Raw genomic sequence first — 18917 nt, forward strand, 5'->3', positions numbered from 1 at the left:
GATTTTTAGAAGAGTGACTTTGGAAACCTTGTGTATGAGAATTCTGGTATTCTGCAGGAATGAAATTCATTGTAGATGTCTTCAGACAGTTTACTCTGTTGACAGCAAAAAGAAGTAGATTTTGAAGATCATAAATCTTTTTTTTTTTCTAGCAAAACAACGTGAATCATAATGATATCTTTTACCGCAGAAGGAACAGGTTCTTGGAAGAGAGACATCGGAAGGAACCTGTTTTAGACTCGTATCCCTATTAGAAGATTGCAAGTTATGTAAACATTTCTTAGAAGACTCTTCTTTAGGAGTAATTTTCTTCACGTACAGTAATACCGTATGAGAATTGGAGATTGGCACATAAGAGGGTTTACTCACTAAAACAGATTTTCCTTTTCTAAGGATTTGCATTGTTCTTGGGCTAGAATAAGTGATGCAACTGATTAAAGATTTAATGGGGGTTGTAGTAATAAAGGTTCGAACTCTAAGACTTGTGAAGGTAAATGATTTTTTTAGACTTATAAAAATATATATACAAAATATTAACAATTTTGGGCGAGAGGTAACCAAGACACTAGATTCCACTACTACGCAAGATTGAATGATAAATATTTCAAAACTCTATTCAATTCTTAAGTCCTCTTTTATCTTTAATTCACTATCAATCATACAAATTCTCAAACATTATTTGTAAACCTTAAGCATAGATTATCAAGAGATTAAACCAAGAATAACCTATCAAACTGAATAACAAATAATTAAGACAATCATTCAAACAATTTAAAACTCTGCAAAAGCAGCGATTAGGTGAATTATATAATTAAATGAAATAGTTACCCATTTATGTTGCGTGAATAGCTTCCTCCATTGCCTTGGTTACGAGGGAATTAACTCATCATGTTGGAAAACCTCTCAAAATATTTTATTAAGCTCAATTGATGTTTACAATAAAGAGAAAGATAAGTAAATGTTCTAAAACAGGATTCTGCGACCCACAGAAGGCGTCCAAATTTAACGACAAAGCTGAGGTGTTGTTGTCGCTGAAATGCTAAGACCCACACCTACGACCCACGGGTGTGAGTCATTTTCACTGTTGATAAACGACTGCTGCTGCGAGTCCGTTCTTCGTGTTCTTGGTGTTCTTCATCAGCAGCAGCAGAGTTTGATCAACTCTTGATTTCTGCGTCTGTGGCTCTCCTCTCTTCTCCCAACTCTCGACAGCCTCTCTAGTACTCCCAGGGAACATATTTATACACCTACAGCTCGTTGAATCTCCCTCAATTACTCCATATAATCTTCATTACTCGGTGTTTAAAGAAAATATTTTCCGAATATTTTCTTCCCTGAAATGATTCTCCACGCGTAAACAGCCTCTGATACTCCCTTATTTAGCTTCTACACGGTCCAAAAGTGTGCTAGAGTCCTCCATGCATCATCATAACACGTCCGAATCCCTCAAAAAATCCTCTCAAACCCGTGACTGCCATGTTCTCTGATGATGACTTGTTTAGCCGATTCTAGCCAAATTCGATCGATTGTGACACACATACTGTATTCCTTAAGCTATATCACATCTTCCTACCAATTTTTAGCCATTGAATCGCACCACAACACCTTCATTTTGTTGATTGAAAATCTGCCAGAGAGAGAATATATTTTCCCGCCAAAAATGAAATTTGAATTATGAGAAGAAAAGTGTCCTCCCCCTAATCCTGTACGGGTGTCCCTTTAGCAATTGGGGTGGAAATAGTAATTTTGGGGTGGAAATAGTAATTTTTCTGGGTTCCTCCGGTACATTTCTGGGACGCTTCCGGTGCATTTCTGGGGTGCCTTTAGTACTTTTCTCCGGGGTGTAAATCATCACTTTTTTGAGCTCATTTCGCCGCAAAGGCTTATTTCTCTAAAAACATCTACAAAAACACAAAATAACACAATAAGTACTTAATCGAGTCTAACAATACAGAATATTGAGAACAAAATAGACACATAAATGCGTCTATCAGCAACCAGTTTCTCTTTTTCAACACGAAAGCTATTCAGGTCTGATGAATGAGTCTCGATCAAACATTTTTCTCTAACTGGATCTTCTTTAACAATATCTTCAAGAGCACCAATCTTTTCACGTTGTAGAGTAGTTTTGAACAAGATTCTCGATATTGTTAGAGAAAGACTCAACGATACTGTAGAGTTCCCGTTCTCGATCAAGAGACTTCTCAAGTTCATCAATGAGCTGAGCATGTTTTTCTTCAAGAGACTTTATTTTAGAATCTTGAATATAAACAATCTCAGCGGATTTTTTTTAAAGTTCTAGTGAGTTCCATTTCAACTTCTGACATAGTGTCAAATGTCACATCAGAGGGAATGTTATCAGAATCTGATAGCAACAATTTTCTACCTCGGGATTCGGAAGAATCGGCTAAGTAGTTATTCTTTGAGGTCAACCAAAGACATTTGGCATAATCAAAAACTTTGGAAGACATTTTGTATGCGTAAGAATGAGACAACTTTCTGTCCACAGATTTAGATTGTTACAAACACAGACTTATGAGGTCTTGAACGTATTTGCCTGCTCTGAAACCAAATGAAAAAGCTTGGATCTAACAACCACACCCAACATTTCTTTTAGGAAATCTCTATGGACTAACTCCAATATACTTCCAAGAGAATCAACTAGATAATCAGACTCAATCAAGGAAAATACATCCAAGAGTTATATCTCTGTTTCTCAATGTAATCAGCAAACCAAACAGATAGAAATCCGCGATCCTGATTATTATGAAAAACAACTTGGACGGTACCAAAGACCAATGTTCAATTGCCAATCAATTTATATCAAGAACCAAAGGTTGGATTATCTAATTGATTGAACTACGTACAACCTATGATATTTCAATTATATAGAAAATATAATGCGAAAAAGAAATAACACAAACACCAGAAATTTTGTTAACGAGGAAATCGCAAATGCATAATAACCCCGAGACCTAGTCCGTATTTGAACACCACACTGTATTAAGTCGCTACAGACTGTAGCCTACTACAAGTTAACTTCGAGCTGGAATGTAGTTGAGCCCCAACCAATCTCACATCGATTAAGGTACAGTCGCGTTACTTACTCCTTTGAATCCTAACAGGACTCTACGCACTTGATTCCCTTAGCTGATCTCACCCCCACAACTAAGAGTTGGTACGACCCAAAGTCGAAGACTTGATAAACAAATTTGTATCACAAAGAAAAGTCTATTGGATAGATAAATCTGTCTCCCACAGAAATACCTACTAGTTTTTGTTCCGTCTTTTGATAAATCAAGGTGAACAGGAACCAATTAATACATCGGACTTATATTCCCAAAGAACAACCTAGTAATATTAATCGCCTCACAATGATCTTAACTGTATGGAAGCAGAACAAGATATTTTGGATCACAAACGATGAGACGAAGATGCTTGTGACTACTTTTTATCTTACCTATTGGAGATTAAATCTTGAGCAAATCTTAGAGAAGATAGTACTCAATACGATAGAATAAAGTAAGATCAGATTACGTAACGACGGAGAAAATAGTTGGCTCTGACTTCAGAATCCCAATGAAGTCTTTAAGTCGTTAACCTATAATGGTTTTAGAAAAACCTAGGTTTAAGGAGAATCGACTCTAGTCGCAACTAGTATCACACTGGAGGTGTGGGGATTAGATTTCCCAGTTGCTAGAGTTCTCCCTTATATAGTCTTCAAATCAGGGTTTACAATCAATGCTACCTTGGTAACAAAGCATTCAATATTCACTGTTAGATGAAAACCTAATTAGATTCAAGCTAATATCTTTCAACCGTTAGATCGAACTTAGCTTGTTACATACAAATGGAAAGTGACTTTGTTTAGATATGGGTAACCGTACCTAAACGTGTAAACTTAGTTGGATTAACAATAGTTAACCGAAGTTAACCATATGAACACTTTCATATCAACCTTGTTCATCTTAATCACAACCAGTTCAAATGACTCAAATGAATCTAGTTATAGAGGTATTCAATTGTTTATATTCTCATAGAAGTATACAAGACACAATCAAAGCAAAATCGATTTTGATTCACTCGAATCAATTCATGAACATTATAGCTACGGTTTGCAAAATATGGCATTCCTTATTATAAAAATGTATTTATTCATGAAAAAACCAATTTTACAACTTAACCCACTCAAGTATGCAAGCGGGTACGCATACCTAAGTAGTCGGATTTGCTCAGGGTTCGCTAGTATGCGAACGGGTATGTATACCATCGTACACAACCAAACTCAGTTGAATTCCCAGACTTGAACTAGTAAACCGGTACACATACGGGTATGCATACTAAGTTCCCGGACTTCAACTATCAAACAAGTATGCATACGGGTATGCCTACTATGGTTCCCGGACTTGGAATAACTTGCAACAGTTAGCATATAAGTACGCATATTGTGCTATATCCAATCAATATTTAATTTTTATAAACTCTATTTTAATCAATGGAATATTCTTGGAAGACGGGATTAGCTGTCTCAAACAAACTATTAGCTTCACAGCAATTTTCAAGTGATTAATAGATCAATACGAAACACTCCGAGTCTACATCAAATGATTGTCTCACACAAATCATGTAAGATGTTACCAGGAGATTTTCATGTGATCATATTTTGACTTTCGTCAAGAATAAAGATGAACTTGGTTAAAGCAAATGCTTACCAACACATATTTCGAGAAATATGTAAGCGAGTTAAAATCAGCTCGAAATATCAAATGTGTATAAAGTAAAGTCTATATATCTATACGACTTTTGTTTCAATAGCATATATAATACAAATAGACTTTTGTGTGATAGACGAGTTCAAGTCTCCACATACCTTTTTTTAAAGAAGTTCCACAAGATCGCCTTAGTAGTTCTTCTTCTTCAATCGATGAACGTCGTGAAGTCTAAAGCTCAAGTACACATTTTATCCTAATCCGAGACATAGCTATAAGTAAACTAGAAATTAAGACTTATAGTTTTGACAACTAAACTTGAAAAATAAGCTTGAGATAGCAACGCTTGCGAGTTCGACCGATCAGTGCACTAACAATCTCCCCCTTTGTCAATTTTAATGATAAAACTATCAATATTTATGGATTACAAAATAAATAAACTTTATAGATTCTCATCCAAATGCTTGATTTCCTTGGTTCTTCATCATTAATCGAAATCTTCATCACTTCCAAGTACTCCAGTGATTCTCAGCTTGTTCAACTCAGCGTCATAGTTGTTGAAGATCCGTATCCATAACAATAAGAAAATCATTGTTCTCAATTATTATTATAGAGTGTCATCGTATTATTACACAACATCAAAATTCAATTGTATCACAACTTTTACAATAATACTACGGTAATATTTATGACTCCCCCTTAGTCAATACTTCATCTCACAATGAAAATCACTCCCCCTTACATAATGATCCGTAAACCATATGTATTTGTAGTGTGAACTACACAATAATTCTCCCCCTTTTTGTCAATATAAATTGGCAAAGGTACGAAAACTAGCGGGATCATAACGAAATTTTCATAGAGATACTTCATGACTAAAAGAGAACATATCAACTTTGTTTCGATTATTTCACATAGTCGAAACTTAGTGTATTCATCAAGGAGTTTATAAACATACAAGAAAACTCTCACAATATTGAAAAAGCGGGGGTCTAAAAACCACACCCAATATTTCATTTGGAAATCTGTATGGACTAAACCTCAATAATATTCCGAGAGTGAAAACTCAATCAAAGAATATTACTAAAGAGTTTATCTCTTTTTCACAAGTCAATCAGCAAATCAACAAATAGAAATCTATGAGCCTGATTGATGTGAGAAATACTTGGACGGTACCAAATACCGATATCCAAGATCAATCAAAATCCTACCCAACAAACAAGGTCGGATTTATCAATAATGATTGATTAACGCACGACCTGTGATATTTCAATTATAAAGATAAACAATATAATGCGGAAAAGAAATAACACAGACACCATAAATTTTGTTAACGAGGAAACCGCAAATGCAGAAAAACCCTGGAACCTAGTCCAGAATAAACACACACTGATTATAAGTTGTTACACCAATTTCCTACTACCTATTCGGACTAGATGTAATACCTTCTTCAGCTGTATTCAAGCACTTATAGAACTCCTAGCAGAACATTGATTTTCTTTAGGAATTCTTCTCGTAACTTCTAGCAGAACACAAATTCTTTTTAGAAATTATTCCCGAAAATCTTCTGGCAGAACAAAGTTCTCTTCAGAAGATACAAAAACACGGTTGATACTTTTCGATCTTTTGTTTTCATAAAATATCGAATCGATCTCCCTTTAGATGTAAATCAAGGTTTTGAAAATCTTGTGTTTTTGTTGAGAAAAACAATTACTAGGTAAATGTTATATCAAAACAAACTTGTAGATTAGGGTTTACAATCAAAGGTACCTTGGTAACAAAACATTCGCTATTCGCCGTTAGATGAAAACCTAATTAAATGCAAGCTAATATCTTTCAACCACTAGATCGAACTTAGCTTGTTACACACAAATGAAAAGTGACTTCATTTAGATATGGATAACCATACCTAAACGTGTACACTTAGTTGGCTCAACAATAGTTAACCGAAGTTAACCATATGAACACTTTCATATCAACCTTGTTCATCTTAATCACAACTAGTTCAAATGACTCAAATGAAACCAGTTATAGAGTTGTTCAATTGTTTATATTCTCATAGAAGCATACAAGATACAATTGAAGCAAAATCGATTTTGATTTACTCGAATCAATTCATGAACATTATATCCACGGTTTGCAAAAGATTGCATTCCTTATTATATAAATGTATTTTTTCATGAACAAAACGATTTTAGAACTTAACCCACTCAAGTATGCAAACGGGTACACATACCTAAGTAGCCGGACTTGGTATGGGTTCATTACTATGTGAACGGGTATGCATATGTTGTACACAACCAAACTCATTTGAATTCCAGGACTTGAACTGTTAAGCCGGTACGCATACAGGTATGCATACTAAGTTCTCGGACTTCAACTATCAAACCAGTAAGCATACGGATATGCATATTATGGTTCCCGGACTTGGAATAACTTGCAACAGTTAGCATACAAGTACACATATTATGTTATATCCAATCAGATTAATTGTTCTAAACTCCATCTTAATGATTGAAACATTCTTAAAAGACGGGAATAGCTATCTCACACAAACTATTAGCTTCAAAGCAATTTTCAAGTGATTAATAGATCAATACGAAACATTCTGAGTCTACATCAAATGACTGTCTCACACAAATCATGTAAGATGTTTCCAGGAGATTTTCACATGATCATCTTTTGACTTTCGTCAAGAATAAAGATGAACTTGGTTAAAGCGAAAGCTTACCAACACATATTTCGAGAAATATGTAAGCGAGTTAAACTCAGCTCGCAATATCTAATGTGTATAAAGTAAAGTCTATATAGTTATACGTCTTTTCTCTCAATAGGAGATAGAATATAAATATACTTCTGAGTGATAGATGAGTTCAATTCTCCGCATACCTTTTGTTGATGAAGTTCCACAAGCTCCCTTAGTAGTTATTTGTCTTCAATCGATGAACGTCGTGAAATCTAAAACTCAACTACACATTTTATCCTAATCCGAGACATAGATATAAGTAGATTAGAAATAAAGACTTATATTTTTGACAACCAAGCTTGAGATAGCAACGCTTGAGAGTTCGACCGAGCAGTGCTCTAACAAAATCCAATCAATTGGTATCAAATCTTGAAGACTTGGCTGGATATATAAAGAAATAGATAAGGTGTTTTCAAAGAATATAAAAGTCATTTTATTCCGTGTGATGTGTATCATAGGTTTGAATTTTAAGGCGATTCACAACCCTTTGACAGTTCAGCATTTGAGAGAACTCACACACAAACCTAAACCTTCTTTCCTTTTTTTATCTGAAACTATTGGCGTCGCTGCTTTCATGTTACAATTAGATTTCGCTATCCATTTTCCTCACTGCTTTTCCATACCACAAGTCGGTCATACAAGTTTTTCTCTCTGTTTTGGAAAAACTAAGTAAACATCCAAATTATTTTTTCCAATCAATTTATTATACATTCAATTGTATCTCAGCTATTGTTGTTCCTTGGTTCCTTACTACAATTTATGGACCTCCGCGTCTAGCTCCTCGAGAGGATCTAGAGGACTCTCTCCTTGCAATTTTAAACCTTGAAGATAATGTACCTCATCTGATGGTGGGGGGACTTCAATGACATTCTCTCTCAAGATGAGAAGTAGGGAGGCAGACCTGTGACTCATACACAAATGCTAAAATTTCAAAGTTTTTTATTTATTTTTGCATGCACTTTGCTTGATTTTGGTTTTGTAGGTACAGTATTTACGTAGTCGGATAGATAACAAAGATGGAATCTGATTCAAGAAAGACTTTACAGAGCATGTGCAACCCCCTCTTGGATAATTTCCTTTCCACATGCTCTCGTGTTCAATCAAGATCGCTATGCTTCTGACCATGGTCCAATTGTGTTGCAACTCAAAGCTTCATGCTTTATTCCTAATAAGCCATACATATTTGAACATATGTGGCTGCTTCATCCATACTGCTTGGAAATTATCTAAGTGGATTGGGATAAATCATCTAATGGGTATGATGCGATTATTTTACAGCAAAAGCTCACTCTAGAAAAGAGCTTTGTTGCTGGATTAAAGAAAATTTTGGAAAGATATAAAAGCAAATCAAGTTGTTGGAAATAAATTTAAAATGTGCACAAACCAATTGCACTAATGCTTTACCCAACAATTACTTCAAACCACTCAAGATGCTGAGAGGGTGCTCCAACATCATCTCTTCTTACTCAACTGCAAAAATGAGTACTTAAAAGCAAGATCAAGAATCTAGTGGTTTAAAGATGGTGATCTCAATACGTTTTTTTTTTTTTTTTGCAAAACAAAAAAAATCATAAAATCCATAATATGATTCACCAAATTAAAAAAAGTCAGAATTTATGGATTGATGTAAACTCTGAGATAGCTTCCAGTTTTGTTTCTTATTATGGGGAGTTGTACCCACAACCATCAACTAACTTTGACGATATTCGTTCACCAATGCGCATTCTCGGCTTTCTGTAGACCATCTGAAACATATTAAAACCCCTGTGACACAGAGGGAGATAAAGCGTGATCTACTCTCCACTAGCAAAGAAAACGCACCTAGACCAGATGGTTACTTAGGTAAATTTTACATTGAAGCCTGGGATATTATTGGACCAATAATCTCAAACTTGGCAATGGACTTTTTCACAAATGGTTTCGTTCGTTCTCAAATCAACCATACTTATCTCACTCTAATTTCCAAAATTGAGAATCCTGGAAATCCTTCTTAATTTCAGCCTGTTGGTCTTTGTAATGTTAGCTATAAAATCATATCAAAAATCTTAGTGGCTAGACTGCGACCACTGCTCCCTCTCTTCATAAATCCTCATCAAAGTGATTCCATGCCAAAAAGATCCATACATGTAATATATATTTAGCTATGGAGGTGTTACTCTCTATTAGAACCTTTAAACCAGGCCAACACCCTAAGTTTTCCCCGAACCCTGACATTCACAAAGTGTGACAAGATTGATTGGAAATTTATTGATAGAACGATGACAGCCTTAGGACTACCAAAATAGATTGTATATCGAATAATGTTATGGATTAGGAGTGATACTTTTGTTGTGAAGATCGACGGCGCCCCTCAAGGTTTCATCTAACTAAAATATGGCATTCGCCATGGAGACCCATACATCTTCCTCATGTTTCCTAAAATCCTTTCCAAAAAATTTATTCTTCTGGAGAAGCAACACCAAATTAGAGGTATTAAAATCTCTCATAATTTCGCCCCCATATCCCATCTCATATATGCTAATGATTTACTTATTACTTGTCATGCCAACCCCACACAATGCAACAACCTCATAAATACTTCAAGGGAATTTCAATAAAGTACCCAGCTCTCTCCTCTCTACCCAATTGTTTTTCTATATATATATATATATATATATTCAGAAACTTTCTTCTTTCAATTTCTTCATCTTCTTCGACTAGATTTGCTTGATTATGGATCTGATTTTCGGATATATCGAGTAGATCTAGTTGAAGTTATCAGTATCCTATTAATTAGTACGTAATTATTATATATTAAATAAATTGTAATCCCTATTTTGGGTGATTATCAGGGTATGTTAGGTTTGTTTGTTTATATTTTAATCATAATTTCATATAGCCTTCAGGGCGTTTTTATCGATTGTTACAATCGCTTCAATTATATTTTCGAGGGCAATCACCGGCTTGACGTAGATCCATATTCTTATGAAGATCCATGGCTACGGGGTTTGATTGCAGTTTCGAAGCAGTGTGCAAATTACTTCGTTGTTATAGGAGCACTTAATCTTGATGAAGATGAAAAAAAATCATTCTTGAAGAAGAAGAATTCAAATGGTGGAATCCGGAAATTCACACCATCCTCAAATATTGTCGATGTCCTCACAAAATTACATGTACTTAATATTTTGGTTTTATTGTATTTTTTTATTTATTTCAACTTTGATATTCTTGATCGATGTATGCACTCTGAAATTGGGAAATCTTTTCTTATTCCTTCAAAAAAAAAAAAAACTATATATCGATTTCATAAAATAGCCTCGTATTTTTCTTTTAAATATATATATAAAATGCGCGGCCCCACTATTTTGGTAAACTGTCACTAATTTGGTCAATTTCTCCAATTGAGATGACTAAGCTATTGATAAAATAGTATTGTCGGTCGATGAACAAAACTCCAAGCTAACATCTTCCCATTTTCTCCCCACAACCACTGTCGCTCCTTTTCTTCTTTCTTCTTTTTTAACTTACCAACATCACCAGACACCACCATTTCCTTCTCGTAAATCTAATTTAAGCACAAATATTTTAATCTATGATCCATCTAATAAACAAATGTGATAATCATCAAACCCCATTCTGATTTCAGTTTTTGATTTTTTTCAGATTTTATTTTAATTTATCTTGATCAATTTTTTTGTTTTTAATTTGCTTTTTTCATTTTGCAATAACAACAATTGCATTATGCTTGTGGGATTAGACAAAAAAATAAGAAAAGAGTTGTTTGTATGGTAAAATTATTTCTACCCCAAACACGATGTCGATGATGATTTTACTGAAGATCGATTCGCTGTTTATTCTCCAATTAAATTGAGTAATTGGAGGTACCTGTAAAAAACCCTCCGATGCTAAAGTCAGATTAGAATTTTCACAGATAATTTTGTGTCTAAGATTGCGTACCTTTTTGGGTTATTGGGTCCTGTATTTATATGGTCTGAATTAGGCCCTCAATCCCAATTTCGAAATGAATATGATTCGTCTTAATTCCCTTGCATGCCTCCCCTGCATTCATATTCTGCATGACTGCATGGCTCTGGAATAACTGGCCCTTGCATGCCTCCAGTCATGAATTGCATTGACTGGTCCTGCATGCTTCCAGAATCTTCCTCATGGATTTAACCAAAATGATGCAAGCGATTGCCCAAATAAACGAGTACAAAATTCCAAACCCAAGAGGGAAGTTTGCACAAGCCCAAGAAGAAGTTTACATAAGCCCACAGTTGGGTCGAGAAATCCGCAAGGCTAATCAGCATGGGGCGGAATTATCCAAGGGCTACGGAATTAAACTGCGTCTTGCTACACCGAATACGGAACTATCGTATTAAGTTGTATCGTGCTACACCGAATACGCAACCACCATATTAAGTTGCACGCGTTACACTGAATCACGAAGAACTGGACGGACGGTACTGCCGACGTCGGGAACCGATGCCGCCACCGACCGCCGCCGTCTGCCGCCGCATGACACCGTCGACAACTGCTGCTGCTTTTCCAGAACGTTGCCGGAGAAAATGAAGATTCTAGCAACCTGCTGACGTGGTACATCATGGTTCGTCCACCTTGCTGACGTGGCAGTGCTGACGTGGAAATGGTGATTTGGGTTCTCCACTTTGCCTGACAAGGACCCATGTGAATGGGCTTCTATGTATGGTGCATTTGTGAAGCCTAGTTAGCTACATTTGGGTTATAAGAGTGGCATATTTGGCCCAATGAACCATACTTAGCTTATTATGAGGAACTTTTTAGGCCTAAGTTAGCCCAATTTTGGTGTACAATAATAAGGGTACAAACATTTCCCCCTCTTAATCCATAACTTGTTATGGGTTAAGAAGTTCAGGTTCCCCTCTGAATTTGCATTTTTTCTGGAGTGTTACATAACTCGCCCCCAAGCGCGTTGTTTGGAGTGTTATGCAACTCGCCCCCAGGGATGTAACGATTGCGCTGGAGTGTTACATACCTCGCCCCCAAAATGGTTGAGGTGCCATATCACTCGCCCCCAGTATGTTTCGTGTCATGCTACTCATGCTCGCACAAGGGTGCACTTCCTTGCTGCATTTCGCTCGCGCATGGAATGAGAAGTTGAGTTTTTCTGCTATCTTGAATTCCCACAGGGGGCCAATCTTGCTATTCAAGATGCGCGCAGAGTTGAGATGTGTACATTTTCACATGCATGGACAGGTAAAATGTTCGCCACATTTTCTGATGTCCCATATGATGGGGATACAATTGGGATATGGAAAGAAATGCTCGAACTGTGCATTCGCCCTATCTGCGAGGTGTCAGAGACGTTGCTGACAGTAGACTCGAACTGCAATTTGTTTTGCCATTTAGGATTGACTGCGGATTCGAACGCCCGCAACAGCTTATAATTAAACACGGATAATTTTGATAAAGTGTGCAATACCAAAATAATGTTGAATTAAATTCCTGAATAGAAATAACAAGATAAATACCTACTGTTCGACAACAGCTGTCTCATTAAAACCTTTGCGTGGAAAACCCAGTGGGATAAAACCAACATAAAGGAAAAAGAGTGCAACACAGCAGGATTCGAAACTACTCCTGATGATAAAACTTATTCAAGAGGAACGAATTCCATGACTTCCATGGTTTTGAATCTTGAGTACCATAGAGGTTCCTTAGGTAGTATGAGCCACGAGACGCTAGCCTGTCCACTATGTAAGGACCTTCCCAGTTTGTTTCGAGCTTTCCACAGTTAGGTTCCATTGTGGATGCTCGGGTTTTCTTCAAGACATATTCCCCTGGTTTGAATGACCGTTCTATGACCTTGCGACATAGCTCAGCTTGATTGCTTGCTGGTATCGAACTAAATGCTGCAAGGTTGTTTCTCTTTGTTCTTCCAGCAACTCTTTATCCAAAACCAGTATGCTGTCATTTTTTCCAGATTTGACAGCGCGAGTTTTGGTAGTCTTGAGATGTACCTCGGTGGGTATGACTGCCTCTGTCCCATAAGCCAGTGTAAATGGTAAAAACATAGTAGATCTTTTTGGGGTCGTCCGATAGGACCATAAGACTCCAGGGAATTCTTCTGTCCACTTCCCCTTCGCTTTCTCCAACCTTTTATTGAGATTGTCCATGATAACGCGTTTGGTCGCTTCCGCCTACCCGTTGCTCTGAGCATAGTAAGGAGATGAGAAATTGTGGCCAATATTTAGGTTCTTGCAAAAATCTTTGATCACCCCAGAATCGAACTGCTTCCCATTTTCTGATATAATCGCGTCTGGGATTCCAAATCTGCAGACGATATTCTCCCATATGAACCTTTTCACATCATGTCTGGTAACGTGTACCAGTGCCACTGCTTCGACCCATTTGGTGAAATAATCAGTAGCATCTAGTACGAATTTAACGCCTCCAGGAGCTTTGGGAAGTGGTCCGACGATGTCCAGTCCCCACATAGAGAATGGCCAGGGACTGAAAACTGGATGCAATTCGTTGGCGGGCCTTTTAGGAATCGGAGCATGCTCTTGGCATGACACACATATTTGTGCGTAATCTTTAGCATCTTTCTTCATATACGTCCAGAAATACCCCTGGGTAAGTATCATCTGCACGAGACTGCGTCCTCCAGAATGGCTGCCACATATTCCTTCATGAGCCTCCGCCAATATTTGTTGCCCTTCTTCTGCTGATATGCATCGTAAAAATGGCTCCAAAGCCACAGGTTTGCAGTACAGCTGTCCCTCGATCATCGAATATCTCCAAGCATTCTTTTTCACCTTTGAAGCGAGATGCTCATCTTCTGGGAGTTCGCTGGTTGTCAAATACTGGATGTAAGGCCGACGCCAGTCTGCAACGTTTTCAGCATGATTTCCTGAATCATCTAACACTGGACTGTCAACATCCATATTGCTGTCGATGTTCTCGGTATCTCCCTGTGCTGATGTAGCTGCCCTCTCGCCCCCACTAGCGTGTTCGAGAGTCAGAACAAAGTGGGTGTCGGAGATGCTAGGTAACTTTTCGAAATCCACTACAACGAATCGGGTGGTATCAGTTTCGACTGCTGAAGAAAGATATCCTAAGGCATCTGCGTTCCTTTTTTCCAGCCGTGGTCGCGGCCTAATAGAGAATTGTTCGAACTCGTTTGCCATCTCCCTCATACGGTCTAGTTAAAGGGTCATCCTCTCTTCCTTGGATCTGTAGGTCCCCAGAAACTGGTTAACTACTATCATGGAATCAGTTACCATCTTCACGTTCTTCGCATCTAACTTTTTGACAGACTTTAAACCGATAATTGCGGCTTCATATTTAGCTTCATTGTTTGATGCTTGAAAACCCAGCATGGTCGCTTTCTCGATCCTCGAACCTTCAGGAGTAAGGATGACACATCCAACTCCATCTCCACCAACATTTGATGATCCATCAGTAAATACAGTCCATAATGGTTCAGGTGTGTCCACCTCCATTGCGGACTCGTCCCCAGTTCCGATCAGTGGCTGACTCTATGGGTTTGAACAACTCCTCCTCTTTTGTAGCAACCATTTCTATATCGTCCACAGGAAAATATGCTAGCAGTGCATCCAAGGCGTGTCCCTTCTCTGCAGTTATGGTTTTGTACTTGATTTCATACGCCCCCAGAAAATTTGACCATATGGATAGTCGGCTAGAATCATCAGCATGTTCTTGGATTCTCATCAGCGGGTATTCCGAGTAGACTACGGTCTGCCTCCCTTGGAAATAAGGCTTGAGGAGACCAGATGCGTGCAACAGTGCAAGTGCTATCTTCTCAATTTTCTTGTACCGTGTTTCCGCCAGTAAACAGGTTTTTCATGTAGATCCGTAACAAACAGCACTGCACTTACAACGTTCTCCGTTGCGGCCAGATAAACTCCGATAGGTTGTCCAGTTTTTGGACTCACCAAAACTGGGGGGTTGACAAATACTGTTTGATCTCATTGAAAGCTTTCTCGTACTCATCCATCCAACCAAAATTCACCGCTTTCTTCAGAACATCAAAGAATGGTTTGAATCGATCCGACGAGCGTGAAATAAAATGATTCAAAGCTGCTAATCTTCCTTCTAGCTTCCTGGACCTCCTTCTTTGTTCTTGAGGATGTCATTTCTATGATGGCTCTGATTTGCTCCGGATTTACCTTGATTCCTCTGTGCGTCATCAAGTATCCAAGGAACTTTCCCGAGGATAGCCCGAACGAACATTTTACTGGATTGAGCTTCATTCGATATTGCCTCAATATATCAAACGTCTTCTGTGTATCAAGGAAATGTGACTCCTTTTGCTCAGATTTCACTACCATATCGTCGATATATACTTCCATAGTCTTCCCAATCAGATCTTTGAACATATGGTCTACCAAATGTTGGTAGGTTTCCCCTGCGTTCTTTATCCCGAACGACATTACAGTATAGCAGTAAACTCCTCTGCCAGTCACAAACGCAGTATGCTCTTGATCTTCCTCGAACAAAGGCATTTGGTTATACCCTGAGAAACCGTCCATGAATGACAGTCTCTTGTACCTTGAGGTTGCATCCACCAAATCTTTTATCTTCGGTAGAGGGTATGGATCACTTGGACATTCTTTATTCAAATCGGTAAAATCGATACAGACACGAATTTTGCCATTCTTCTTTGGAACGAGTACGACATTAGACAGCCAACGAGGATACTGCACTGGTCGAATAAAGCATGCTTTCAACAACTTTTCGACTTCTGCAGTAACTCCATCTTTTTTTCCTTTCGTCGTATTCCTGATTTTCTGACGAACTGGATGGAACTTTTCGTCGATATTCAGCCTGTGGCAGGCTACATTCAGATCTATCCCAGGCATCTCATCAAAACTCCATGCGAAAACGTCGGCGTTTACCCTTAGCAATGTAACCAAACCATCACGTTCATGTGAAGGCAGATCTGCCCATACGAACTTTGTTTTATGCTCCTCATCTCCAATCTGGACCTCGATAAGTTCTCAACTGTTGGGGTTCAGCCGCGTCCTCTCCCACATATGATTCTGGAGGGAGAAGGTTCTGTAATTGCTATTTCTTCTCGAGTCGCATGATTTGGTTCCCGCTAACTTCTGACTTCTTGTACTCGTCCACAACACTCTCGTGACACTTGTGAGCGGCCATCTGGTCACTCCTAACTTTTACGACTCCTTCAGGAGAAATAAACTTTAAACATTGATGATATGAGGATGTGACTGCACCGATCTCATGAAGCCAGTCTCCTCCTATGATCGCATTGTAGGGAGCTCTACAGTCAAGCAGTAAGAAATTTCCTAGAACAAACTTGTCAGCCACTGTTATAGGTATCTTCACTTTTTCAATCGCCTTTGTAACTTCGCCACTGAAACCGATAATTGGATTTTCATCCTCCTCGATCAAGTCATGTGGTAGATTCATAGAGGAATAAGCTCCTGAAAACAGCACGCTCACTGAGCTCCCTGTATCCACTATAATCCGGTGTACAAGAAACATGCCAATCCAAGCAGTTATAACGATGGCATCATTCTGTGGAGCATATACACCTATCATGTCTTCTTCAGAGAACTCGATCTTTGTGCACCCAAGCTCCCGAATTTCTGCTCCATTTCCACTGAAAAAATTGATATGATTTTGCAAGTACCATTCTTTTAACTGCCTGAGCTTTCTCCTGCTCTCATCTTTCGATGCCCGCCTGGTCATTGAATGTATCCTGGCGTGACTGACATTAATCACATGAGAGTTAATCACATGTGTTGTGCCAAACTGTCCAGGGCCTTTTCCAAAATCCTTCACGCACTCTTGTAGCTTTCCAGCGTCTATCATCGATGGACCTCGATCTGTAAAGCGCGGCAATTCTCAGTCCTGTGACCATGGTCTTTATGGAACTTGCAATATTTGCTCTTATCATGTATATCACGTGTCTCTGCTAGCAAGGGACGATGGGGGCTCAAATCCTTGCTGATTTTCTCATACAACTCTGTAAGCTGTATGTTCAATGGTGTCAGCTTCATATCATGAGATTTCTGGAATCCAGTTTCCATTCGTTCACCTTGGTTCTTCCCTAGCTCTTCACCTCGATCATTGTGTTGGCCGCTCGAACAGTTCTTCGACTTGTCTTTCCTCCCATCATTTGGATGATTGGATGATCTTTTAACATGTCCCGTCTCTCGAGCTTTGGAATCATCCTCCACCCGAGCATATTCTTCCACTCGATCATACAGTCCCTCCAGAGTCTTCGGTGGTCTCTTGACCAAGGAACCGTACACACCTCTTTGATCGTACCGGTATGCCTGCTTGTAAGATTCGATGAGGATTTGATCGTTGGCACCATATACATCTGCTAACTCTTGCTTGAAGCGTCGAGTAAACTGCCTGAGGCTTTCCTCCTTCCGAATTCCTAGAAGGAAAAAATCGTGGCATCCCTTCCGATCGCGTCTGTTGTACTTGTAGTGGGAGCAGTATTCTTCAACTAATTCATGGTAAGTACCGATCGACTGTGCAGGGAGTTTATTGAACCACTTTATTGTTCCTCCATCCAGTGATTGTGGAAACATTTTGCACATCAACTCATCACTGTGCTGCCATAGAGTCATGGCAGTTTCATAGTGTAAAACATGTTGATCTGGATCATCTATTTTCTCATCGAATTCTGGCAGCTTTGGAACTAGAAAATTCATTGGCGGCCGGAATTCTCTGATATTCAGCTTGAAAGGGGCTCCTGCAGACCGATGCAACCGGTCTATCTTTTCTTCTCTTGACTTCTTTTTCGACATTACTTTCTCGATCATCTTGTAAAGGCGAGCTTCTGTTATTGCGCTCACGTCGCCATCTGAGGAACTATCTTCCTGCTCATAATCTCGATCTTCTGGAATATGAGCTTTAGATCTCATTCTTCTTCTTTTGGGTCCAGTAGGATCTCTTCTAGCTCTGCCTTGCTCCGAACGAGCATAGTAATCGTGCGAAAATTCTCTATCATTGTGCCGATATCAAACCTCATCTTAGTCATTCCTGAGACGTTTTGAATGGTTGGTATTTTTGGTCGCACTCTGCTGAGTTGCGGCTGTCGGGTCCCTGCTCACCGAGGTTGTACACGACTTCGTTTAGGTAAGTATCCAGTGACAACCAGATTTTTCTGTGGTCGATCAAGATCGATCACCACTCTGTTTTGGTCTGCAGCTTGTGGGCTAATTCGATTTCCAAGCCGCTGCCATACAAAACGGCCCCTCTGTTTGTTCAGATTACCAGTCCTAGGTCGAGATTGGTTCTCACGTTCCAATCTCAGAGAGCGTTCTCCTTCTCTATAACTCGTTCAGCTGATTGCGCAATAGTTCTTCCTCTGTACTAGGAGTCGGGGTGCGCCCATCTCGCAGGTCCTGTTGATCTCTATTCCTCCTAGTCGGGTTACCGAACACATGCCCTCTATTTCCTCGAACTTGTGGGTTTTCCCTATCAACATCCATTCATTC

The 18917-nt window shown here is 38.7% G+C and overlaps 1 protein-coding gene across 1 annotated transcript; it reads right to left on the reverse strand.

Moving 5' to 3' along the window:
* Positions 1–17270: 17270 nt before the first annotated feature.
* On the reverse strand, positions 17271–18341 carry LOC113336790. Its single transcript, XM_026582466.1, has one exon. It carries the CDS (start codon positions 18339–18341, stop codon positions 17271–17273), a length of 1071 nt encoding a protein of 356 aa, XP_026438251.1.
* Positions 18342–18917: the final 576 nt, after the last annotated feature.

Source organism: Papaver somniferum, unplaced genomic scaffold, assembly GCF_003573695.1.
Source record: "Papaver somniferum cultivar HN1 unplaced genomic scaffold, ASM357369v1 unplaced-scaffold_154, whole genome shotgun sequence".
NCBI classification, from domain to species: domain Eukaryota; kingdom Viridiplantae; phylum Streptophyta; class Magnoliopsida; order Ranunculales; family Papaveraceae; genus Papaver; species Papaver somniferum.

What these genes read in the sequence shown, in the direction of transcription:
- LOC113336790 (XM_026582466.1), bottom strand. Translation starts at nt 18,341, where the DNA reads ATGAGATCTAAAGCTCATATTCCAGAAGATCGAGATTATGAGCAGGAA.